Here is a 27662-nt window from a genome sequence, read left to right as displayed (position 1 = left end):
CAGCAATGTCCTAATGTGTAGAATGAGCCCAGACTTCTTCACTAATATAGAAGCTGCAGTTACACATATGACCTGAGGTGGCAGTAGTGAGTATAAAATGGCCAACTTGCATCTAGCCCCTTTAAGAATATCTGGGGGGAAAAAAGGGGTGACATTTTTGTTCAAGTAGATGTTAGAAAAACTCCCACTCGAGAAGATTTCGGCACCGTAAAGGATAAAGTGCATATTTTCCATCAGGCAGGGGACTCATTTAATAACTTCTGTGAGAAATCAGACTTCTCCAACCAGCTGGTCGAAAGCAACGATGACTAGTATTGATTAACACAGGGGTAGTTCGTCTTTGCTCCTGTACAGTACAGTTTGGGTCTTTGGTCTAGTGTGGAGCCGTCTGAATATTCTTTCAGTATTCAACTCTGCGGTTCAAGTGAGCATTTCAGTCTGTATTGATTTCTTTTTTATTAATATTGATTGTACTATTGTGCTATTGTGTCTAAAGAATCCTTACAATAATTTGCCAATATTGTTGTATCGTAACCATAACTGTACCTGCACTCGTATGTACAATGTATAATGTTTTTGTTTTGTTTACCCTTTCCTTTTCTTGTTGTTTTTTGTTTGTTTTGTGTCTGTTATTTTTTATTTTTTTTATACATATGCAGGTGCTCGTCATATAATTAGAACATCATGAAAAAGTCCATTTACTTCTGTGATTCAACTTAAGGGTACACTGCGTAACATTTTGGACTATACTGTTGTGGCAAAACGAAACATGCTCCTAATGACACAGAAAATGCTGTTGTTGCAGTGTGTAATAAAATAATGGATTTGGATGAGAAACTACCCTGTTTAAATCCCATATTCTACTTTAGCCTTTCGTCACATCTCCATGGAGACGAGCTGGAGACGCACCCACTCCCAGTAAAGTATACAGTCATATCTTAGGACGAGTGAGCCTCATAAATGTTTGTTTCTACATTTATGAGGTGTTTTTCAATGATGAAAAAAATCTGTAATGAAATAAATGCTTGTATTTAAATTTTGTTTATTGGTTAAATTCTACGCGGTGTGGCTTTAAAATGGGAAGCTAATATATGATACAGACTCAATACATGCAAAGTGAGATATGTCAAGCCTTTGTTTGTTATAATTTTGATGATTACAGTTCAAAATATTCAAATTTTCTGAGAGCACCTGTAAAAATGGGTTGAAACTTCTTTTGTACACCTATTGCTGTGTGTACTAATGATATGCTGGGTAACCCTTGAATAAATATATATATATATATATATAAAAAAAAAAAAACTCTTCCTCACCCTCGGTCTCTTTTTCCTCCAAGCCCGGGTCCTCTACCAGAGGCCTGGGAGCTTGAGGGTTCTGCGCAGTACCTTTGCAGTTCCTAGAACTGGACTTTTCTGGACCGAGTGTCTGAATTGTCTACAGTACAGTGCCAGGATATAAAACATACATAAAAACAACACATGTATACAAGTAAATAATAAAGAACTCAACAATATTACTCTTTAAAAAAGACCTTTAAAAAAGATCCTCTTCAAAAATCAGACGATCATTTCCCCCCTGCAAATAGCTTTAATTAATGCATGCTTGACCAGGACATGGCGAGAGCTCACCGCTGTGAAGGGAACAGCAGTGCAGCGCGTCCAATTATAGAACATGTATTTTACAATTTTCCGCCTCCACTGCTTCTGTTAATGGTGCCGCTAACTCCATTTTTTTTTTTTGCATGCTGGAAATACGTGGATGAAGTACAGAGGAGGATGAAAGGAAAGGCCTATTATCCACTGGTCAACAATACAATCAATCGACAAAGTGTTCATGTTATTATTAAGTTTAATTATACCATAGATACTGGAATCGCCCATATATGGTCATGTTTGAAAACAGTTAAGGGGGAAAACAATTTGGAGAAAAATCTTAACTTTCTCTAATTATTAAAAAAATACTATAACAAACGCTGAATTATAAATATAGTTTCTACTAAATAAAGATACAAAGACATGGAGCGGAGCAAAGTGGTTCAACAGCCCATAAATACATAAATAACGGAGAATGCTAACATGATGCTTCATCTGCTGTGAGAAAATATCCATTTGGGCCCGATTTACACTTTACTTTATTTATGTGTGATAAATAAGTTCATTTTTCACCAGAAAATGGCTAAAAAGAGTGGAAAATTGTGTTTCCCAAAATATTCTATTTTCCCCCTTGGTGAAGCCACACCCCCTCCTATGACGATTCGGATACAGCCTATCACTCCACTGCAGCTGTTTCCATAGTAACGACAAAAACAGTTGAGTTGGAACTAGTTTCAGGTAAAACAGCTTAAAACATAAAATAACTCCTACCCCGGACTTAAAAAAAAAAGAAAGCATATAGGCCACAATGAACAGTTTGTGTGACCATTGTATAAGTGGATTAAACAACTCGGAGCCGTGCATTTTACATTTTTAATGCACTTCGCTTTTAAATGTTCTTGCCTCCAAGTCGTACATTAAAACTGCATAACGCACGGCTCCTCGTTGTTTAATCCTTACTTATAGCTACCTGAGACTTAAAGTTTAGACCACTGATTACTTATCGATTGACTTCCACTTTACCTTAGAGATAGGTACTTTATAACTAACGCGCATCAATCTTCCATTTTTGTGAAGTGACTTTCCACTCCTTGCAGTTGGACAAGAAATCATTTTCCAGGTACAGTGGCGTCTCGACCCCTGCCAGGATTTTGCCGCAGAAAGCAAATAAATCCCTCCCTGCCAAATATAGTGTAGGCGAACCATAACTCAGCAAAACATAAACCATTCTCTGTTTGTGCCCCTTCGCTTCATAGTAACACCCCACTCCGCAAAATAAATGTTTAATGCTGGCGCTATTAGCTCCCCATCGCACTATAGCCATGTTTTATTCCAAGTAAATAACACCTTTTTTTTCCCCCTCCGTACAATCCACACTTTATAAATCGAGCGAGATCGTGCGTTTCTCGACTCGCTTCGGGGCAGGGTTAATTGGGCTGTAAACAGTTCGTGGCGCACGTTAATGGGCATAAATATTGCAAGGAGAGGGGGGCGACGGAGTGACCAGAAGTTTGTGTCTTTTTGAACTCGTCTCCAAAAGTGAACTGAAGGACGGTGGAATCGGTAGGATAATACAACGGGGAATGCAAAGCCGGGCGACTACAACCAAGGACGAGTAATTACTGGGTGAACGTGCTTTACTACTTCACTAACAATGGCACTGATTAAACAAAGACAATTCACTCGCAGCAATCATTTGTTTCCTGACACAATCTTAACCCTTGAGTAGCTGCTTTTGTCCTTGTGTAATGTTTCCTGGACTGGTCGTACATGTTTGAAAACCGCCACTCCATTAGATCTCGTTTATTCTTGTCAAAATCCAAATGGGGCCGGATATTGCGCTTTTTTTTTTCCCGACACGCTCCGGGACATGGTTAATTAGGTAGTAAACAGCATGTGCCAAGTAAACTGGCCGTGATGGTAGCTGGTTAATGGACATGTAAATTGCAGTGGAGAGAGAGGGAGAGGAGTGAGGAGGAGACGGGATAATGAGGAGGAATGCGACGCACCCCTCGGGCTGCTGAAGGAAGTTCTTCATGGCTTTGACCTGTTGGAAGTGACAGGACATGTCTGTGGCCAGGACCATCTCCACCACTAAGGCTCGAAGCTCCCTGAGGAAACAAAGAGGAGAGAGGCTTCCATTGTTAAAGACATTTGCTGCAAGAATGTCCCCAGTTCAATCGCTGCTCCTTGTTTTTCTGTGTGGATTTTATATGTTCACCTCACGGGGGAGAAAATCCTTAATCTACCCCGCACCTCTGCAACATGTGCTGGACAATATCAACTGTCAGAGTGATATAGTGCCACATGTTCAAAGAAGTGGCTCCGCTGAATGAACACCATATTGAGTGATATTTACGACGTGAGCTTTGACATGTCCCAGCTCGGACTGTAAAAATACATGCAGCTGTCTTCTTTAATGTACCCTGACACACTGCTGTTCCATTAAGAGCAGACATGCTGGACCTTGAACAGAATAAAACATGGAGAAAAATATAAGAGAAGTACCTGTATGTCCTTTGCTCTTGAAAGCTTTATTCAGTTTGGATCCATATTTCACAATAGCTGTATCTATAACTAAATGTGCAACAACCCTTAGACTGTATATTACTCATATAAAGGGTAACTCTGTCCATTAACGCACAGGAAAAATCCTTCCATGTCTTCATTCTTAAAATGGCACAGACATAATAGATACAGACGGCATCTCTGGAATCGCCCATAGATGGCCATGTTTGAAAACAGTTAAGGGGGAAAACAATTTGGAGAAAAATCTAAACTTTCTCTAATTATTCAAAAACTACTTCAACAAATGCTGAATTATGAATATAGTTTTCTACTAAATAAAGATACAAAGACATGGAGAGGAGCAACGTGGTTCAACAGCCCATAAATACATGAATAACGGAGAATGCTAACAAAATGTTACATGTTAGCTAGCGCCTTCTTTGAATGCCGTTTTTTCACTTCTATTGAACAATCTGCTGTGAGAAAATATCCATATGGGCCTGATTTAGACTTTATTTGTATGTGATACATTTATATTCCACCAGAAAATGGTTAGAAAGAGTGAAAAACGTCCCAAAAGATTGTTTTCCCCCCGGGCGAGGCCACACCCCCTTCTATGACGAGATGCCGTCTGTATCTACCCCATGAGACATGAAGATGTTCATGGGAAATTTTAGTAATGTAGAAACGATAATCTCTAATCTATAATAATGTCTGGTTAGTACCTGGATAGGGACAGCGTACACTCTCTCCTTCATCTGACTTATTTTATGAAGCTACAAATACATGATTGAAATTAGTTATAATATTTACACAAACTAAAGGGTGGAAGCACATTCATAGGGACAGTTAACGCTGTCTGTATCCAGTCAGATCTCAGAAGCTGAGCAGAGAAGGGTCTGGCTAGTACATGGATGGGAGACTGTTTGGGAACACCAGGAAGCCTGGGTGAATGTAGTGAGTGACTGAGTTTAGTGGGGCCGATGCCGCAGACCGGTTGCCTCGCTTCCGTCAGTCTACCCCAGGGCAGCTGTGGCTACAATAGTAGCTTGCCACCACCGAGTATGGCGTGCATGAATAATGACTACAGTGCAGCGCTTTGAGAAACCTGGTAATACAGGCTTGTAAAGTGCAACACAAGAGTAAGCCATTATATTATTATTGTATCAGTTAATTATTACTTGGTGACCACAGTGTAAAAGGTCCAAATAAACTCCATTTATAGAACTACAGACAAAACCCTGCCATTTCACTGCATTAAATCCTAATATCTTGTTTTATGGAGAAAACGTGTGTGTCCTTCCTATATCTGTCCAGCTGCAGCAGCAATGTGTCCACCTGAGATACGACTATCCCATTTGTCACGGTTGACCCGTGTCGATCCTGTGGTGTGTGGCCTGACCTCCAGTCGTCCTTGGAGAGGTTATACAGGATGTTCATCTCGTCATCTTCCTGTAGGAGGCGATAGGCGGCGCTCACGTGATGGCTTTCCAAAACCGAGCGGTCGTTGTACAAGATGGCTGTATCTGACCTGCCAGAACAATGGAAAAATACATTTAGTTACAAAAATAATCACTTTTTCAAGGACTTTTAGAATTATAGTTATTTGCACTGGATTAAAAGCTGCAAGCAAAAATTATGTTATATTGTGTTGCGCTAACTATTTCCAAAACATATCGACATAGTGTGATATCTATTGCTATGATGTTACTCTGAATTCTGCACATGCACTTGTTTTGCGCTGTACTTTTAATATGGCCTTGGTCATAACTTTACTCGTCTATGACACTGTGGTTTTCAGACCTTAACACAGTAGTCAGGGAACACTGCGAGTGCTTTGTAAGAATCAATGTCTTTGTAAAACGCGCGCAGCTACAAGGACAGTGCCTGCATTTCATTTGAGCGCCTGGTCTCTCACTGTGCCATTAGCTCACTGTAGGCCGTGCGCTGTCGATGGAGAAATGCCGCGCTCCAAATGAACACATTGATCTGGAGCAGGCAGTGCCATGCATTTTTGATTTGACCATCCATTACCTTGTCTGAATGTGGAAGTTGTTTGTGGTCCCCGTGTGCTCGTAATCGTGCACGGCCGCAGCGAAAATCATGGCGAAAATCTCCAGCTCGGTTAACCAGTGCTGGTGGGGAGAGAGGAGAGAAGATTAGAGCGCCTTGTTAAAACAGGTAAGGAATAAATAGCCTTTTGATTATTTCTGCAAAGTGGGGAAACAAGGGCAAACTTCACCCATATCGCCTAATCCAGTCGTCTACGGCAGTGGTTCTCAACCTTTTGGAGCCGCGACCCCCATTATAACAGGTAAAGGGGTTCGTGACCCCCCCACCCGGGTCACACCCAGAGAAATGGGAACATTAGCCTACATAATTATTAAAAAACAAAGAAAAAAAACCAAACGGCTGAAATAAAATTCATCAAACTACAAACAAATAATGGCACTCTGTTAAAATAGCAAACACATGCTACAATAAAACATTAGATTATATGCTAATGAAAATATGTATATTTTATCTAAATGATCTGGTGACCCCCCAAATTTGTCTTGTGACCTTGGGGGTCCCGACTCCCAGGTTGAGAACCACGGGATAGGCATCCAGCTTAATGCACTGTGTTTGCAAAGGCACTCTGCTTTATGGCATTATGCTTTTTGCAGGTATTTGGTAATAATCTCACATCTTTATCACGATCTTACACTTTATTGGTTACACCAAGCTATATTTATCTAAAAAAGCTGAAAAAGATCTAAATAATAAAGATCTGGAGGTCCCATTCATAGTCATGATCCCGTGTGGCCCGTGAAATTAACATAGCTGCCCAATCTCCTACGAAGCCTGTTCCTTAAAGGGGCAAAAAGCCCGAGGGGCGGGCGGACCGGCTACGAGCCTCCACAGTGCTCCAGAGCCTGTCAATCAAAGCTTCAGGTTTAACCTTCTTTTTGTCACAGAACAAAAACCAGCGCAGTTAAAAGACACCGAGCCCAGCTTCGTCACATGGTTCATAGCAATTTTTAGAAACAGAGAAACTCTTTGGAGCTAGACTTTTAAGTAGTGCAGGTCAAAGTCGTCATAGGAATGCTGTTCACAAACTGTCTTTTGGAGTCGCCTGTGGCCACCAGGGGGTGCTATTGTAGCAATGCCAGCTCCCGCCACGAGAACCAAAGAGAAGTGCTTTCCTCGCCCATTGTTTTCCAACAATCTTTCTGTAAGCCCCTCCCACCCCCTCCTCTTACTCCCCTTTGTTGCGCAGCTGTTTCAACAAAGACAACCCTGTGTGGCTGTAGTGAAGCTATGCTGAAGTGTATATAAGTTTAAAAAGGAAAAGTAATGTAGTGCAGATTGAGAAATGACTAAAACATGTTGCAAGGAAATTGGAAATGCAAAGGATGAACAGCCAATGAGATGGAAACTATAGCAACAGGACAGGAAGTGGAAAGAGCAATGAACACGAAAACAAAAACGTGTCACAATCTGAGGAAAACCGATGAGAAGCTAGTCAATGGAAAAGGGATTTGCAGCGGGTGGTTTGTCATATTTCAAAGCTACGGAGCGGATCGTCGCAGAAAGGACACACACGGAGATATTTGGCATTAGAATACATTAATGTCAGGCATGAGCGGAAACAAATGTAGAGGAGGAGATGGAGAAAAGGTCACAGGAAGCATAAGACGGCAGCGATCCAGGAGCACATTTGAAACTGCCACTTTCAAACCTCCTCAATCCACTCAGCTGTCCGCCTCAATCGCAGTCTGCTTCCAAATATAATAAGGACCTTTCTAATTTTACTGCACGTTCTACTTTTAAAAATCAAAGGGGAAATGTCAGAGGAAGGAAAAGAGTTTGACAGTTTGGACTTGTTCGGGTGTAACGGCAATACCTTGAATCAACATTTAGATTGAAATGGACATTTTTTTGTTACATGTTGAAGAGCTTTGCACCGCTGATAGGTTTACGTGACATCACAACATTCTAAAGAGCCAATTCACCATATTCACGTGTGCCCCTTCTCTCCTATCAGTTAACATAGGACTGGAGAAGTCAAGGTATAAATCACTTACTACACGAAAACAATGAATAGTCTAAAATTGAGGTGGAGCGTCTGAAAATTCCATGGCAGTAACTATGGTAACTGTGGTAACTGGCGAACTGCAGATTTCTTTGTCTTCGTTTTTGGTTAATATCTCATTACTGGGAGAATCCACATGAAACAAAAACTGAGGGGGGAAATTAGAATCTTCTGGGAAAGCCATTTTCTAGTGAAGCATTCTCCGTTATTCATGTATTTATGGACTGTTGAACCACTTTGCTCCTCTCCATGTCTTTGTATCTTTATTTAGTAGAAAACTATATTCATAATTCAGCATTTATTAAAGTAGTTTTTGAATAATTAGAGAAAGTTTAGATTTTTCTCCAAGTTGTTTTCCCCTTAACTGTTTTCAAACATGATCATAAATGGGCGAATCCAGAGATGCCGTCTGTATCTGTTGCTGGGTTGCAGGTTCAAGTCATATCTAAAAAGAAAATATATGAATTCCAAATATCATTAATATCAATCACTGGGTCCAGTATCTCTCTGTACAAGACCAAATATTTGATCAAAAACAAAATAATTTTACCTCCATATAATATTATAGGCCTTTAGAATGAAATCCAGCAAATCATCATCATCATCATCATTATATCATCACTAATCGCGCTGAAACCATTTATGAAGATAATGGCTCCAGAGCTACGTGGCTATATAAACAAAGTCTGCCAAGTCAGTCCAACAACAGCAGCATGAATCTGCCAAAATCCTGCTTCCACTCTAAAAACTTAACAATGACATCCGTGAGGTAATGCACATGCTTTCTTTTTAGAGTTTGTTTTGTCTGCAGAGCCGCCACCAGCTGCAGCTCGCTTCTATGGTGAAGTTGGATTTTGTCCAAGACTACATCGAAACAGAATCTTATTACAGGCGTCTCCAACCAGCCTCTTCAGCCCCTTTCCAGTGACACTAATTATATTTTTCAAATCAAACCTTCTGCAATCCGAGCAATGCAGAACACTGTCCATACTTCACGCCTGATGGAGCCCTCAGCAGTTTGCAAGATATAGCCATTTTGTAGCGCCGCTCATGCTGTTTTGGGAAGCGATGATATAAAAAAGGAACATTGCCTGGCCCTCTTCTGCAGATTGGACATCCCACTTGACCTCCTGCGTCTGTGTCATAGATGTCTTTGGCTTTGAAAACCCATTTGAGCTAAAACACCTGTATTTCCCCCAGCGCTGTGCAGACGTGTGCGCCACACATATGGACTAGGCCTGGTCGATATTAGTGACTAATCAACAGTCGGGGGTGGAAGTCATTAGTAAAGAGAGAGAGAGAGAGAGTGAAAGAACAGGGACCTCTGGGGCTTTCCACTTCATTCATTTTTTATATTTTTACCAGACAGGGACTGATCCAACAACCTCTGATTAACAGGACAAACACTTGTACTGATCCACTGTTGCCCAAATCTACTGCACCTGACATGGACATATTACTGGTAATACACAGCAGTAGTTCCCATACTGTTTTGTATCACATACTCCTTACATGTTTCTTTTATACTTCAAGTAGCCCGTATGTCGAGATTACAGCCAATCATTTTGAAAATGTTCAACTCAAGCTCAGACTTTTAGTTAAAAAAAAGTGTTCAGTAAGGCTAAAGGCTGTCAAATGCATAATACTTATAGAGTTTTGGGAATTTGATGTCAATATGACTCAATATCATGGGATTAGCAGCAATGGAGATTTTAAAAGTTAAGAGTTATTGTTCACATTAAGACACTTGGACACCACAGTGAGTTTGATGTATTTACAGCATTGACTCAGCAGCTGTACAGGAGTAGTTCCACGGCTGTTTTTCCCCTACTTTTTCTAGTGTTTTTAGCTAATGTTAGTCTATGGAAAATGTATGCTAACAGCTGCAAACATGGCAGATCTCCACTTTATATTGTAAACTCAGACATTTGTGGGGAAAGCACTGTGCATGTAAATATATCGTTTGTATCAATTTCATGAACACATGTTATTTATCTTGCATTTATGTTAAAGTGGCCCTGAAACGTTCACTGCTTTCGGACCCTCTCACCAGAAAACCTACAAAACATATTGATCTTGCATTGCAGAGGCCACCTTGATCGAAAGTAAAGGCACCATGCTAACCACCTATGCACCCTTTGGTCACAAAAGGGCAAGTTAAGCACATATATCAAATTAGTTACATAATGCACCTTTAAGTTTCAGCTTCTTTTTTTTTTAATCTGATATGATTCCAAGTATCCCCTGCAAAGTGTTTGTGTTCCCCTTACCCCTTGCTACATGCAATTTATTTCAGCTATTTCCCTTTGTTTTAATAATCAACTATATACTGTTCTGCCACTTAGGATACTTTTCTGACCTTGGGAATGCCCTGTAGTGCGGGCGGACCCAAGATGGCCGCCCTCTACTGTCCGCGCTCCTGTTATGAATGACATGTTGACTGTTGTTTTAATGGAGCGTGGAGCAGGGGAGGTGATTGATGTCATGATGCTGCTCTTTCTGGAGTCAACAGTGTATTGTAAATTACAAGGGGGGGGGGGCTTTATCATCACATTATAAAACAGAACAAGGAAGGGAGGAGGACAGCATTTTTCCACCAAAAACAAATCCATCTACAACTACAGTTTCCACAAATGTCACAGTCTCATAATGAGTGGTTAAAAAGCTCTCTCTAACACTTCCGTGCATTTGTTGAATTATAACAATGTAAGAAGCAGGACGTTTTTGAAGGTGCTTGTACTGGCATATGCTCCTTAATAACTTACTGTATCTTCAAAAGGCACAATAATAAGCTTTCACCTGATAAGCCTATAATATACATAAAGATTCTTGCCCTCAATGTCACCCCTGTTGATACATGTTATGAAAAGTGATATATACACTACAGTATATGTGAAAATGCAGTTTAAAGGCTGTGTGAAATATTGACAAAAACAAAGCAGCAAAGACGGTGACTAAAGCACGGAGAGGTTTCCAGGAATAGTTGTCAACTGTGTAATTAAGATTCGAGGGTAATTGTCATCACGTCTCTGTATCTTCCTCCGTGTGAGGAGAATGATTTCTCTATGATAAAAAAGTGGCTATATTTGGAGGAGCTGCATGTCGAACAAAGCTGCAATTAGGGCTCCTAACAAAGACATTTCTGAAAAGCGTGTTGACGAAATGCTTTTCTCTCCTCTTCTCTTTTCACACCCTCTGAGTGATTAAATGTTTCCCCGGTCGCACTTACCACCATGCCGGTCTTGAGCAGCAGGTAGTGCACGGTCTGCGTCACGTCGGCCGCGTGCATCAGGTTGTGGTAGGGGTTTTTGTGTTTGCTGTAGCCGACTTCAAGGGCCTCGACGAATGACACTACTGCAGAGATAGGAATCTGTAGGAAGGAGGGGCAGAGGGGTCAATACAAACAGAGACCTGCAGGGATTTGGCAAATTGGCTTTGAAAATCATCATCTGGACTGGATGATTTGCCTCTCAACAATAAGCCTTCGTCAGCTCAAAAATTATTATTTGGCTGCATGCTGAACCACTTAAAGGGACTATAAGGAGTTTAAAAATGTTAAAGTTGTGTATTTTCCTCCCCCTACATGTTCCAGCAATGTCCTAATGTGTAGAATGAGCTCCGACCTGTTCACTGTCCCTCAAAAAGTTGTAAATTCGGGTCCGAAGTGCCGTCATGCACGAGCGTAGTATAGAAGTTGCAGTTACACATAAGACCTGAGGTGGCGGTAGTGAGTAATAAAATGACGAACTTACATCTAGACCCTTTAAGCTTGGGTTAGGCTTGTCATTGGCTCCTATGTTTAAAATCTACTTCCAGCTTGTTAAGGCGAGACACTGAAGGTGAATAGGGGGAAAAAAACAATGTAGAGCCATTTTTTGTTTTCATATGGCCAAAATTGCCTATATTTTCAGCAACGAAATCAAAATGATTAAAATGTATGGTTTTATTTTATTGGCATATTAGTAACAACGATTAATTCAGAGGGGATTTTGGATCTTGTTTAGTTTTGAATAAACTGAAAAATTTGTAAAAACTCAAATTGAGTTGTTTCTTGGGTTCAAAGCTGAATAAATCAGGCTTGGAATTAGATATTAAAAATCCCTCTGAAAAAGTCTTAAAAATCTGATTAAGCCCGAGACTGGAAAGTTTGGAGTCTGTAGGAGGGACTATAAGGGCTCACCCTCTTCCGTATCTGGTGGGTCCCAGAGGAAAAATACCATATTTGGGTTATAGTGTCATCGCGGACACCCTTCGCAGGACACGTGGATGTAAAATCTGTCAATATTTGTGAATGAATACCTGTGGGAAAGACGGCGTTGCGAAGCGGCAGAACTGCTACTTCCGGGTTACCTCCGCCTCGCTCGCGGACAAAACATCATATAATAAGCATTGTACGGGTAAGTTTTGTCATTTTTATACTCTGACATGAAAACTAAGACGTAAAAAGGAGGAAATTAGCTAAAAATCTCCACTTCGACCACTGCGTGAAAAATCAATACTTGCCATGTCTCGCCTTAAAGGAATAGGCCACCGTTTTTACATACTGAGAAATGCTCTTACCTCACTTTAGCCGGGTTAATATATCCCCGTCTGGTCTTTGTCCGTGCGCTCTGCCAGGCAAACGGAGCACATACACAGCCTCTCCCACATGTCACATAGCTCCAAAAAAGCTCACGATAGAAGCTACCGAGCTCTTCCACGTGTTCCCTATTTAAATAAAGTTACGTGAAGTGTTTTCATGCGAAGTATATTTACACAGAAATGTAGCATGTCGATTTTATAAGCAAATAAAAAGGGGGACTATATTGTGAGGCGTAATGATACGAGGAGTAAAACGTCCGCGCAGTAACTCCTAAAGACTTCCCCCGCTCACTTCCGTCAATAACCTTTAGGAGTTACTGCGCGGACGTTTTACTCCTCGTATCATTACGCCTCACAATATAGTCCCCCTTTTTATTTGCTTATAAAATCGACATGCTACATTTCTGGGTAAATATACTTCGCATGAAAACACTTCACGTAACTTTATTTAAATAGGGAACACGTGGAAGAGCTTGGTAGCTTCTATCGTGAGCTTTTTTGGAGCTATATGACATGTGGGAGAGGCTGCGTATGTGCTCCGTTTGCCTGGCAGAGCGCACGGACAAAGACCAGACGGGGATATATTAACTCGACTAAAGTGAGGTAAGAGCATATCTCAGTATGTAAAAACGGTGGCCTATTCCTTTAAAGGAACAGGCCACCGTTTTTTCCATGCTGAGATATGTTCTTACCTGAGCTTAGACGAGTTGATGCGTACCTGTCTGGTCTTTGTGTGTCCCCTCAGTCACGCAAAACGACCAAAGATGTTGTTAGCATTTGGCCTCTCCCAGTATATTCCTATAGCTCCAAACGGGGGTGAAGCTAGATGCGACCAAGCTCTTCCACGGGCACAAAGACCAGACAGGTACGTATGAACTCGTCTAAACTCAGGTAAGAAAATAATCTCAGTATGGAAAAACGGTGGCCTGTTCCTTTAAATGGCCTAAATCCACCATAGATGTCTTGGCCTTGGTTGTATATAAAAAATATATATATTGTAAAAAGTACAATAAATAATCTTAAATACAGTTTATCCAGTGAAATACAAATATTCTGGTTCAACATCATTGTGGAAATGGTTATGCGCGGAATCCTGTACTTGCTAAGTTATGTTTAATGTCTTCTTAAGCTGAATTCTTAAACTTATAAGAGAGTTCTTTTGAATTTCCGCACCACCTCAAACTTGCATCGTAAAAGCACTTGCAGATGACATTTAGGAGACTGCAGTTCTCCCAAGCTCTTATATTTGACATGCCACCGGTTGAAAGATGACCTCCAGCACACTGTAATCATCTTTTAAATGACACCCGGCCCGTTCCTGTGCGACCACTTCCTTACCTTGAATCTGCTGATGAGATCGTATCTTGTGAGCAGTTCATAGAATATGAATTTAAGCGCGTGCTCCCCGCTGGCCTCGTTTAGGGCGAACACGTCAAATGACCACCTGTCGACATTCTGTGGGGAAAGCAGATTGGAATACGACATTCATTATATAAATAATTACTTTTCTCTTAATTTACAGGCTGCTTTTTACCTTGCAGCACAGTAACGGCATGGTAATAAGACGAAGATAGCAAAGTAACAAGGGATAGCATCTTTTTCCATTACGCCATGAAATTAAGTAGAATGCAAAAAAGTATTTGTCCGGTTTCCATTAGTAATTGCCATGTGCTTCCCATAATTACACTTTTGGTCATTATTTTTCTCCTATTACCATGATACAGCCATGATCATAGTCCTGCATTTACTGTTACAAGAACTTATATATATTTTGGTCATAATACAAGAAAATATATATAGATATATTATAGATATTTTCACTTAAGACCAATCTATAAGATGCAGGCGGCATCGCGTTTTACAAGGGGGCGTGGCCTCACCGAGGGAGAAGGAAACACATGTTTTGGGAAATAAGGATGGGCGATACCACATTTTTTGGAATCGATACGATACCGATACTTTTGGGGTCATTTATCTCCATACCGATACCAATACTGGTCATTTTATATGGGTGAATGTATTTCAATCAATAAACATTTCTAAAACTGGCTATTTTATAGAATTAATAGGTAAATAAAAATGATATTACTTTAACTGGTTAATACTTTAATGACAAACAAAATCTAAACCAGAATGCTATGGCTGGCTTAGTTCAATCCCCTCCTGCTGTGGACTGTTTTGGTTCAGAACAAAGATGTATTTCGTCCTTTTATGTTTAAAATTGCTGCCACGCCTTCTTTTTACATATGCAAATTAGCATTGATATTTTTTGCCCAATATCGACACTTAAAAAGTAGGCGTTTGGTATCGATACATCGATACTGTGGTATCGATCCGCCCATCCCTACTGGGAAACACAATTTTCACTTTTTTCTGGCAGAATATAAACGTATCTATCAAGTACAAATAAAGTCAAGTCTAAATCTTGCCAATATTGTATGGATGTTTTTCACAGCACATTGTCCAGTAGAAGCGAAAAACCGCCAGCCGTTAGCATTAGCATGATGCTAACAAGAAGCATCATGTTCCATTATTTATGTAATAATGGGCTGTTGAACCACTTTGCTCCTCTCCATGTCTTTGTATCTTTATTAGAAAACTATAATCATGAATCAGCATTTGTTTAAGTAGTTTGGAGCAAATATAAAAGGTTTACATTTTTCTCTTGTTTGTTTCCCCCCTGACTGCTTCAAACATGACCATATATGGGCGATTCCAATTCCTTGAAGTCCACCAGGTTTGTCTTCAATGGGTCTAAATGCCTTGAGATTTTCCATATAGATTGTGGACATCTGATAAGTTATACCTAACAAAATGGTAAATCTATATCATTACATCATGTGTGTGTGTGTGTGTGTGAGTACCTTTAGCACAGATATAACAGACGGGGGGTAGCTGAGGCCCACCATGTTGGAGGTGCGTCGGTACATTCTGTTCAGAAAAGATAAAAACATCAAACACCAACAGGTTATGACCTGAACCATTGCATCTCTACCACCAAAACAACATTCAGTACATCGCAGCATCTGGATTCTGCTTCACAATAGAGCAATAAGGGTGTAATGTATTTATGTTTTCTTACAACTCAATACAAAATGCCATAATCGTGAAGGCAATGCCATTTTATTTTTACATTTGTTTGTTAGAGACGATAGACACTGATAGCATTAGCAAGGTCTTTTTCAATTGACGAAAACGTTTTGCTTTTGGTTTAAAATAAAGCTGTTTCATCCCTAAATTGGACCTTTATTTGATCTTTTAAACCAGGAAAGTCTCGCTAAGATTCACAATCTCTCTAGTTCTGGCACAAGAGGGGAACATATTGTACAAGTCTTGAGTGCTCAGATAAACGGAGCAGACTCAGGGACAGTGCGAAAACTCCACATGCAAATGTCCAGGTTCAGACCCAAGACCTTGCAGTGAGGAAAAAGTATTATTAGTTAGTAGTAAAAGTTTAGTTAGTAGTTTATTTTCTCATTATAAACATCTAGAACACATGTTTTTGGGAGATCTTGTACATTATACAATAAGAAAACGTGTACTTTAAGTATGTTTAGTGCTAAATGATGCCTGACCGAAAGGGTTGTAGTCGAGACTTATAATGCCTAACCCCACTTACAACTGCGACACTACAATACAGTTACTCTAACAATGATGGTAATACACATACACAAAACTTAAAGGGACTATACGGAGTTTAAAAATGTTAAAACTAAAAGTATTTTCATCCCCCTACATGTTCCACCCATGTCCTAATGTGTAGAATGAGCCCAGACCTGTTCACCACAACTGCCTCTAAAATCCTGCACTGTCACTCAAAAAGTTGTTACTTCGGGTCTGAAGTGCTGTCATGCACAAGCTTAATATAGATATTGCAGTTATACATAAGACCTGGGGTGGCAGTAGTGAGCATAAAATGACCATCTTGCATCTAGTCTCTTTAAACTTCAAAAATTACAATTATGTGTACACGATTAAGTTCTTATCAAACGATCTTCATTCAAATGTTGTATACTTTTCCATAATATTTAACTTGTAGTTTTTTAAAAATGGATGAATAGTTTTGGAGCCCTTAAGTTGAATAGGTAGATCAACTCCTATTAATATCACATGGCTCCAGGGACCAATAGCAAAAGTACAAAGGGCCATACAAAAGCAGAATTAGTTTGAAAAAGAAGGAACACAATTATTTATTAAGCCTCTTAAAGCTGACTTCTCTTCCATTCATTGTATTATTTGCTATAAGAAACAAAAATATCTGGAAATTAGTCATAGTTTTAATCAACTGTTTTGTGCGTTGTTTTCAGCCAAAAGGTATTCCTAGGATGAAATATATCCATTCATCCATATGCACTGCAGAGATATTAGTCGTCACACTGTACATCTGCCCGGAGAGTCTGTGGGCTTCTGAGAAAATCTAGCCCCATGTGTTTTCATCAGACTACATCATTTTAGTCTTTTACATATCTTTTAATCAATGCTGATAGTACCTGACCTCGCTGCTGTATTTCTACCGTGTTCTAATCTTTTTTCTTTGTGCACGTCGGAATACAACCCTGTGTCAAACCGATTAAGGGAGATTATAGCTTACATGTCTGAGGCTTATACTGTGATGAAGCATGTTTCATGTTGTGAGTGGGATCACAGCTGGAGGGACCTGCTCCACTCTGATGATGCTGCACCGACGGGCAGAGCGGGACCGACTGGTATGGCGTAATCACCGTAGGACGACAAGCCGCCGCCCACATAATGATTACTACTCCGACCGGCTAATGCTGCGAAACGGTACCTCTCCACGAAGATGCCGGCCTGAACAGCGTGCACGATGCTTCTGAATCGCGGTTTCTCCTCGTTTCTTCTCAACATCAGGCCCATCTGCCGCGTGAAGGTGGAGGCCAGCCAGTCCCGCACCTCCGACGGCACCGACTCCGACTGGATATCGCTGAGCTCATCCTCCGTGTCCACCAAACGCCTACGAATATAGAGAGGGCAAGTTATTAACGCTGGGATAAAACAGTTGTAATATTTATACCATGGTCTGGGTGAATACTCAATTCTGCTGTGCGTTAAAACTGTATAACGCGCAGTTGGTCCAGCAACAGTTAAAACATGTTCCATAGATACAGACGGCTTCTCTGGAACCACCCATATATGGTCATGTTTGAAAACAGGTAAGGGGAAAACAATTTGGAGAAAACCTAAACTTTCTCCAATTATTCAAAAGCTACTTTAACAAATGCTGAATTATGAATAAAGTGTTCTACTAAATTAAGATACAAAGACATGGAGGGGAGAAAAGTGGTTCAACAGTGTAGTGATGTCATATCAGTAAACATAAAGTTAAAATACTGTTGAGTTATTGTTCACATCAAAACCCTTGGACACCACAGTGATTTAGATGTAATTACCAGCAGTAACTCAGCAACTAATGGAGTTCTTCCACGGCTTTTTTCTCCAGTTTTTATACTGTTTTTAGCTAATGTTAGTCAATGGAAATGTATGCTAACAGCTGCGAAGATGGCGGATCTCCATGGTAACTGTGGAATTTCCCAAACTTTATACATAAAGTATTGCTGGTGCTAGCTAGTTTTTTCGCTTCTACTGAACAACCAGCTGTAAATAAACATCCATATGGACTCGATTCAGACTTGACTTTATTTGTATTTGATTTATAAATGGCTAAAAAGAGTGAAAAATTGTGTTGTGCGAGGTCACGCCCCCTTCTATGACGCGATGCCGTCTGTATCCATCACTCCACTGCAGCTGTTTCCATAGTAACGACAAACCTTTGAGTTGGAACTAGTTTCAGGTAAAACAGCTTAAAACATATAAAACTCCTGCCCCGGACTTAATAAAAAAAGCAAACAGTGAATAGTTTCAATGAATAGTTTCAGTTTGTTTGACTATGGCAGTATTTTTCAACCACTGTGCACACTAGTGTTCCATGAGATATTGTCTGGTGTGCCTTGGGAAATTATGCAATTTCACCTAGTTTTTTTTAAAAATATAAATTAATTATTATCCGCAAATAATGTACAGTTTTCGAATGTCTGTGCCCTCTAGTGATCGGCAGAGTAACCATGTAATACTCTTCCATATCAGTAAGTGGCCGCAGGTAGCTAATTTGTGATGATCAATGGCATTGTGGCTAGCGAGACTATACGGTGTTCCTATTCAAGACACTTTGATGAGAACGACTGAATATAGGCTACAGAGTTACATTTTTTTACAATTTCTGCTGGTGGTGTGCCTCGTGATTTTTTCAATGAAAAATTGGCTAAAAAAAAGGTTGAAAAACACTGGACTATGGTATAAGCGGATTAAACAACTCGGAGCCGTGCATTATACAGTTTTAATGCACTTCGTGGAGGAACGTGGTGTTCTTGCCTCCACGTCATGCATTAAAACTGTATAATGCACGGCTCCGAGTTGTTTAAGTAAGGATTAAACAACTAGGAGCAGTGCATTTAACAGTTTTAATGCATTTCGTGGAGGAACGTGGTGTTCTTGCCTCCACGTTGTGTATTTTAACTGCATAATGCTCCAAGTTGTTTAATCCTTACTTGTGATGGACAGGTTAACTTCCTATTACAAAAGATGGAGGGCCAAACCATAGTCAATCAAACTCTTTACTTCACCTGTTAAATTGGGAATTGTCAGCGAAAACTTTGTACAGTAGTAAAATATTTGTAGAATTGCATGTTATCAGACGGAATACTAAACTATACCCTGAAAACTGTGATCGATTTATGATCTCTAAACATGATCTGTAGTAAAACAGTTCATATAGCATAAGCTTGAAACTTTCAATGTTGTAGTAGTCACATTTTCAAAGGCTGTTTTGTGCCAGGAGTGTCTCGAGTCAATGTTCCAAGAGAAAGCAAATAATCTCAATATTGATGAGATGGAGACAGCTTCATCTAGCGCTAAAATATGCACCATTCTCCACAGCTGTGCTCTTAAGGGGGTTACGTGAAATCCCTGTGCTGTCCATCAAATCATATCACCTGTTACGTAATGGGCCGGTCTTATTCAAATCCAATTGTTCAGGGCTTCTCTGTGTGGGAGGATCAGAAGAAAGGCCAGTGTCTGAGGTGTCTACACGCTTATTTGAAGTTTTAAATACAGTGCGATCAAAAACCTGTTTCACTTGTTTTATCATGTTGCAGCCTGATACGAAAAACATCTACTCTGATTATCCTACAGTGATATATGTTTGCGTTAGCCCTTCATCCGGACTGTGCAGTAGGAGACTCAGACTTTTCACCTCTCTTTTCATTAAAATGTTGACGATGTTGAATTTAGCTATGGCAGGCCTGAGGAGCACCTCTTACCCCCCACCTGAACCAAGCACATTTTCTTGCCTCATTTGAAAGCTACGAACTACAAAACTGATCTAAACTGATCTTTTTCCTCACATTTTTGCAGTGTTGTCGTCACTTTTTTCACATTCATTTTCATCTAATTTTTACCTGTTTCTTGTTGCTTTTTTGTCACTTTTTGTGGCGTTCTTGTCACATTTTATTGCTTTTTTGTCACAGTGGCTTTTTTGTTATATTTGTATCACTTTTTGTTGTGTTTTGTTGCTTTTCTTTGCTCTTTTGTGGCTTTTTTTGGGTCACTTTCTTCTCGTTTTTGTCGTTATCTTGAAGACGCTTTTAGATTTGGGTAAAGCCAACTGGAGAAAATGTGCTTGGTTAAGAGTTTAAACAGTGTTAACGTCATTATATTTTATTACACCATTTTCAAACTTGTTCCTCTAGCTTTTAGTCGGCGATTCGCTTTTTTTGTTTTCTTCATTGCTGTAAGAGCAACCTCCGCTTTCCGCCAGTCCCTCACAAACTTCTCCCTCACTCCACACTTTTTTCCTGCTGCTCGATTACCGTTTTTTTTCCATTAGTGGAGGTACAGGAGTAGCAGATGTTGGTACACACGCCTAGAGCGCCCTCTAGTGGCTGTCAGTGAGAAAATAACATATGAATAACATATAAATAACATATAATGACAGTATGCTTTGATATATAAGTCGCACCTGAGTATAAGTTGCACCCCCAGCCAAACTGTGAAAACAAGTGTGACTTATAGTCCAGAAAATACAGTAGTATTTCAATATAACTTTCAAAGAAAAGTTAGTTTTAATGATGGTTTTCAGTAAAAGGTTTGACTTTGAGAGTATTTTAGCTTTAATTGTGAACATAACACTTCATACTGAATAATAAATATCTAGTTGCTCATTTTGTTGAAATTTTGGCAGGACCCTCTAGTCATGGGGTACTTGGAGTATAAATTAATGCCACATGGGACAAAAAAAAACACTCATTCATTCAGCCAAGTTTTAAGAAAGAGGAAATACCGTATAATATTTTCTACAGAAGAATAAATAGAAGGGTAATAGAAAGGTGCTGCCACTGCATTCATGAGCGAATGAACAATCATTGTAATCACTATATGACATGTACCAGGGTCTTTGCGAGGCCTGTGGTTCGGTCAGACCAGCGCTGCCGTCGGCCCTAATCTCACTGCATTGAGATGATGGACGTCTTACATAATTCCATAAGCCTCGTGGGTTGTTGCTTAGATTTTGGATTTGTATTGACGCAGCAGAGCCATTAAAAATACAGTGTGTGTTTTCTACAGCCACAGACAGAAGTAGAAACTGCAAACTGCAAACAAAGGATTTATACTTTTGCACTTTTATTTGAATTTAATGGACACAAGTCGGGTTCATATGTATTTATAAATTACTTTAAAAATGATATAAACTAATGCATAAATCTGAAATGTTGGAGATAGGTCAATCTTTACACAATATTTTGAGTTGGGATGAAATTTTTCTTTTTGATGTGTAGTATTTCTTGTATCTTTTGACAGTATTTGTTCATACAAGCTCTCAGTTGTCCAGAGTTTTTCCATTGTAGCAAAGGTTTTTCATCAGACTGTGATCTGGACTGGGCTGTTTAGGATTGATGACGTTGCGCCTCATTAAATAAACCTTAGCTAAGGGGGGTCGAACTCGTTTGGGTCGAGGAACGAAATTCTGCCCCCAAGCGGGTCACGGGCCGCAAATATTGTTAAGGACTGTGGCCTCATAAATAACAAGGGCTTAAACTTATTGAGCTTTATCAGACTGTGTCACATGTTTCTCAAAGTGCTGCGTTATTCATTCACTCCACACTAGATGGCAGTAAGTTACTATTGTAGCCACAGCCGCCCTGGGGCAGACTGACCATTTACCACGTGGCTGTTTATATCCTGATCTCTTATTATGTCAGTGCCCTCTGCTGGACATGAGCAAACTGTTTTTTTCTTTAAAAGTCCATAACTCTGCACAGGAATGGGCTAGAGACTTACTTTTTTTTGACATGCTCTGGACTTCATGCTCCTGAAAGGGCCACATTAAATCACATGCGGCACCTTGACACATGTGCCTTAGATCCTCATTTCTGTTTTTTTCTTTTTCATTATTTGTTTTTATTTACTCGCTACATACTGTTTGCCACAAAATTCGATCAAAACACACGGCTAACTCGTGCTGCATTCATGTGTCTCTCGTAACTGGAAGTCGATTACCCCAAATGCGTCACAATTTGATCTGTGAAAGTCACAGCAATGAGATAATGAGGCACCAATTGACCGGCTTGTTTTGCCATGTTTTTCCTTACCATGGGCACAAGTCGATGTTTGGCATCTGTTAAAATGTAGCATTGACAAATCCGAAAATGAAACACATGAATGCACCGCGACTAAAGATATTCACACCACACAGATGCTGAGCTATAGTCTGTCTTTTTTACCGCTACATCAGGGAAATAAACTATGATAAATGTAATAGGAGCTTCACTTAACATTATAGGTAAATTCTGCATCTAATGTTATCAATTAATCTAGCCCCAAGACAGCATTACCTTTCACGCAACGCACGGCGGGACGGTATGGGCTTACTGTTCACAGGAAATTAGAAACACATATATATCACTTTCAATGTAATGCAATAATGTTAGAATCGTTATGACATTTTTCACAAAAGCAGCACTTTTTACACAAAGTTTTCAGATTATATTAAACTTTCACATATCAACCAAACCAAGACTGAATATGTCATTTTACTGATTTCAAATGTAATCTTTATGTTTGTGTTGTTTGAATAAACCAGATTATGCACTTTGCTTTCCTTTGTTTGTCTGTAGAAACAGGTGAAGGGTTTATACAGGCAAAAGCAAGTCAAATGTAATGCTTTAGTGGTGTAGTGCATATTTTTTTTCTGAAGATTTGCAAACATTTAATCAAACTGAGGAAAGAGAATTGGACAAAACAGGCAACTTTTGAGCAAAAATGTTGTCAGTTTCAGCCAAGACTGCAAAGAATATAAAGTTGTTGTGCAATGTTATAATTTCCCAATAAATTTAGATTTAATGCCAGGCCAGAATCAAATGTAATGCTCTGTAATGACATTAAAGGCCTTGATTAAGGACTTCATGTTTTTTTAACGCCCAGCCTTTACCTTTACAAAAACAACTGATGTGTTAATAAAATGGCTTCAGGCTATCATGTATTAGGATGTCTACTTTTATTTCTAGTTGAGTCATATTTTTGTAGTACCAACACTGCTAAATGCCATACCCACTTTCAGAATCACTTGGAAAGCCAAACTTACTGGCATTTTATGAAGACACAAATTCCAAAAGGTCAAATTCAAGACAGTCTTTTTGAAGAGCCAAACATTCCCTGTGGGGCTGGGTGTGAAAAGTGCTCTAACCCCTCGCTCTTCCATATTTCATTTCTTACCTCGTCTCTTCGACGTAGACCGACTCCAGCACTGTGGCGGCATACTCCAGGTTCTTCTTGAGGTCGGTGAGCGAGGCCTCTCCTCTCTCCAGCTGCTTCACCAGACATCTCAATCTGAACCACACAGACACACGCACATTGTTAACAAACGCAATTACGGCGCGGTCCCGATGACATGACAAATTAATCGTCTCCTCATATTGGATTAATCCAGGCTCCTGCAGCGCTGGACGACATTAGCTTAGAGTGTTGTCATTGCACATGTCAAAACAAAAACATTTCGGAACGTGCTCGAAATATTCCTCGATCCATCCGAAGAATCTAGTCTTTTATTTATATTGTATAACTACTCGTATGTATAAACAACACATGTGTAAATATGAATACACATGTATAAAGCGTACTAATCCACTGTAAATCATGTATAAGCTCCACAAAGGTCAAAGCATATCAAATTAATGGATGTCAGAAGAGAGATAAGCCAGTGTTTCCCAACCAGGGGTACTTGGAATTATTTCATATGGGGGAAAAAAGGTGGAAACTGAGCACTATTTTGATAGGAAAAGCTAAATTTGCAATGAAATGTGTAGTTTTCGGCGAATTTGAAGTTTATATTGAATGCAACATTGTCTAGTTACTTACAAATAGCACCTTTAAAGGAACAGGCCACTGTTTTCCATACTGAGATATGTTCTCACCTGAGCTTAGACGAGTTGATGGGTACCTGTCTGGTCTTTGCGCGTGCGCTCGGTCACGCAAAAAATACCAAAGATGTTGCTAGCATTTAGCCTAGCCTCCTCTCCTCTATGGGGTAAAACTTCGACTTCTGTGCTGTAATATCTTCACTCCTTTCTGAAGTTATTACTGCGCGGACGGACATCGAAGTGCTTGGAGAGGCTAAATGCCAACAACATCTTTGGCCTATTTGCGTGAGCGCACGCACAAGGACCAGACAGGTATGCATCAAGTCATTTAAGCTCAGATAATAACATGTCTCAGTATGGAAAAACGGTGGCCTGTTCCTTTAAGTGATTGCTTTCTCAACTGCAGCTCCCTTGAGGTGGGGCGTACATGGACAACCACTGAAAGATCCAAGACGGTCCGCAGGACAAAAACAAGACTGGGAACCAGTGCCACTGATGTAAGCAATGGAGGTTGATGGTGCTTTGGCTTGAGGCAGGGCACACCTTGAAATCAACATTCATCAAAAACAAAATATGACAGGGGAATTGGCCTTTATCGATTTTGTGCCTCTTCCCATTGATTCTATGATGTTCCGTAATTAAAAATATGTTGGGATCATTATTGGAAAATGTATTTAACACTGTTTTACACTGACATACTTATTGACTAACTGGTTCTAATGTTGTTTTACAGACAAAATGTTGATTAATTACTGTGCATTGACTAACATGACTCATATGTAATCCAATGGTTGCAATGTGATATTATAAAGCGAACAAATATGCAGCCTGTAAAGATATGAGTCCTTTCATGGCGCCTTTTCACTTGCAAATCAACGTATTGGTTGAATTCATCCCGTTATTAAACTTTAAAAATCCAATATTTCAACAGGCAGCAGGTCTATCCAAAGGGCTTCCCTCGCTGAGCCGCAGAGCCCTGTCAAGCCGGTGTAATTAAGCAGAGAGAGCTGCTCTCTATCTGCAACACCTATCTGAAGTGTCTCCCAGTGTCAGCCCGAGGCAGTGCTCATAGATTAAGGAACAAACGAACAGATGAATGGACCGCTACTGTTAATATTACTTCTTTGTGTGCGAGAGAGAGATCTACTGATGGGGAAACCTGTAAATTGCTTAAAAGTAAAACCTTAACCAATAACATCAGCACAAAAACTGAGTAAAGTTTGTAAGATCGGAGACTGCGTGCTTTTCCGAAAGAATAACATGGGATATTGCATTTGCATCAAGAGTAAGTAGAAGTCAATCAGTGCAGTGCTCTGGATTTGTTCAGAGGTGTTTCTGGCAATTTGCTGAACGGCGTAGCAGCTTAAAATGGATTATTTAGACACTTGCCAAAAAGCGGCATGCTCAAAACAACTTCCATATTTGACAGATTGATTGCAATCAGCATATGTTATCGCTACATTTTCTAGCCTTTCTCTTTATTTCTGCTGCTTGGAGGCTATTAACTTGAAATTGGATTGATTGAAGTATGGATCGAATAAAACATTTAAATCCTTTTTAGACTTCTCATTTATAGTTAAGGGGCAATTTGAAATGCAAATGTTTTCGATGAAACGTTAGTCATAGTCATTTCCAACAATGAACTCGACTGCAAGCTGAATTCTTGAGGCATTTGCTGGTGAGTTCACAAACACAAGCAGAATCCATCTTGTGCTGCTTCCGTTGATCGGTTTACAAACCGAACAAAAGGTTTTTTGGCCCAAATCGATACTAACATATGCTGTATATACCTTCACATACAATTTTTTTCAAAACTTGTAATGGATTTTGTGGTGTGCTTGCTTCAATCAGCAGCAAATACAGCACCATAAGTTTGTACTGTCCCTGAACAATTTAAGCCGGAGCGATTTCAGATTGATATCAGTGGTAAGGTCATTGGCTCTGTAATATCAATCGAGCTACTGACAGGTTAAAGAATCACATGGATGAATGAATACGACAAGGTTAAAAGTCTACCATGTGAATTTAATTGTATTATACGCATGTGTGCTTATTCAAATAACTATCAGATATCCATAAAATTGTTGGTGTGAGTTTATTATGAGGACAGTCTATGAAAACAAACCTTGTGTCAATGTGAGTGAACAGTGACGTTTATTAAATCATCTTCAAAATTGGGTGAGATCAACAAATTGATTTTCCAGTTTCTTCAGCTGTACTTGAAATCAAATAGTGACACCATATGGCAAACCTAAAAAAAAATATTCAATAATGATCTGTAACTCGTGGCAACAAAAAGAAACTTTATGTCAATTTGGGCTGACGGCGGCGACCTCTGGCAGCTCAGCCACCTGCTGCTGCTCCCAGTCATGCTCCGTCTTTCATGGTAAATGCCCACAGTGGCTACGCTCCGTCTGAATTATTAAACACACTCAGGGGGAGGCCGGCTCAGATGGGCCCATTGATTACATTGTGAAAGTGCAGGTGCCGCGTTACAACTACGAGCTCGGGACTGTGTCGCCAGAACCACGACCAGTTCTTTCTGGGATTAGTTACACATTCCATAACAATAAATCAGTGGAGAATTTAAAATATAAAATACTGTAGTTTTTGTGTTGAGGTACAGTCAGAATCACTGAATAATATAAAAGTCTGGGCTGTAGCTTCTGTAGATGATGTTTTTCTTCCATCTTCAGAGTTTCTTATCAGTAAGACTGATAACACATAAGCAAGAGGCCTAAGGAGGGGGAAGAGTTTAAATGGGTCTTTAGCATGTGCGTCTTATACAGTGGAAAGAAAAAGTAAGTACACCGTTTGGAATTTCTCACATTTCTGCCTAAATTGGTCACTAAATGTGGTCAGATCTTCATCAAAATCACAGGAATGAATAAACAGTGTCTGCTTAAACCAGGGGTCTCCAACCTTTTTTACCTGGCGAGCTGCTTTTACACAACCAGAACGTCGGAGAGCTACTAGTGCTTCAAAAACACACTGGAGAAATAGTTGCCAAGATAGAATTTCCAAGAAAAATACTTGACTTTAGTGCTCTTACTTTACAATATTGACCCAACTGTTCACAGATTGTCTTCAGCATGTTCAGAACAAACAGAATATGCATCTAAACTTTCAGTTTTCATGCGTATAGAGATGTAGAAAGTCTTTGGCGAGCTACCTAGAAAGGCCTGGCGAGCTACTGGTAGCTCCCGAGCTACTGGTTGGAGATCCCTGACTTAAACTAATACCACCCATGTTATTGGCCATAACATGTAAACATTCAAAGGAGAGAGCGGAATAAGTAAGTACACCCCCTGAATCTCGCTGTTTTCTAAAGAGGAATGGTCCATGATTCATCCTGGTCGTTGTGAACGTCTAATCTGCAACTACAGAAAAGCAGTTATTGCTGCAAAGGAATACGTAAGTGATCCGTTGTATTGAATAGTTGGCTGGTCCTTCTTTTGCAGCAATAACTGCTCTTCT

At 39.9% G+C, this 27662-nt stretch overlaps 1 protein-coding gene across 5 annotated transcripts in view; it reads right to left on the bottom strand.

The window, feature by feature from the left end:
* pde1cb (phosphodiesterase 1C, calmodulin-dependent b) overlaps window positions 1-27662 on the bottom strand; it is a 162439-nt gene that overhangs the window by 21723 nt on the left and 113054 nt on the right. For all 5 annotated transcript variants that reach the window (XM_079569732.1, XM_079569733.1, XM_079569734.1 and 2 more), the window contains 8 exons: window positions 23542-23655; window positions 17546-17728; window positions 15621-15687; window positions 14095-14211; window positions 11405-11545; window positions 6135-6235; window positions 5503-5631; window positions 3602-3703 (listed from right to left, as the gene is read on the bottom strand). In XM_079569732.1, the coding sequence (XP_079425858.1) occupies window positions 3602-3703; window positions 5503-5631; window positions 6135-6235; window positions 11405-11545; window positions 14095-14211; window positions 15621-15687; window positions 17546-17728; window positions 23542-23655 (954 nt within the window). The remainder of the gene's footprint in view (window positions 1-3601; window positions 3704-5502; window positions 5632-6134; window positions 6236-11404; window positions 11546-14094; window positions 14212-15620; window positions 15688-17545; window positions 17729-23541; window positions 23656-27662) is intronic.

Source organism: Gobius niger, assembly GCF_951799975.1.
Source record: "Gobius niger genome assembly, chromosome: 13".
Lineage (NCBI taxonomy): Eukaryota > Metazoa > Chordata > Actinopteri > Gobiiformes > Gobiidae > Gobius > Gobius niger.
The sequence above is the reverse complement of the archived record's forward strand: the minus strand, read 5'-3'. Positions and strand labels throughout refer to the sequence as shown.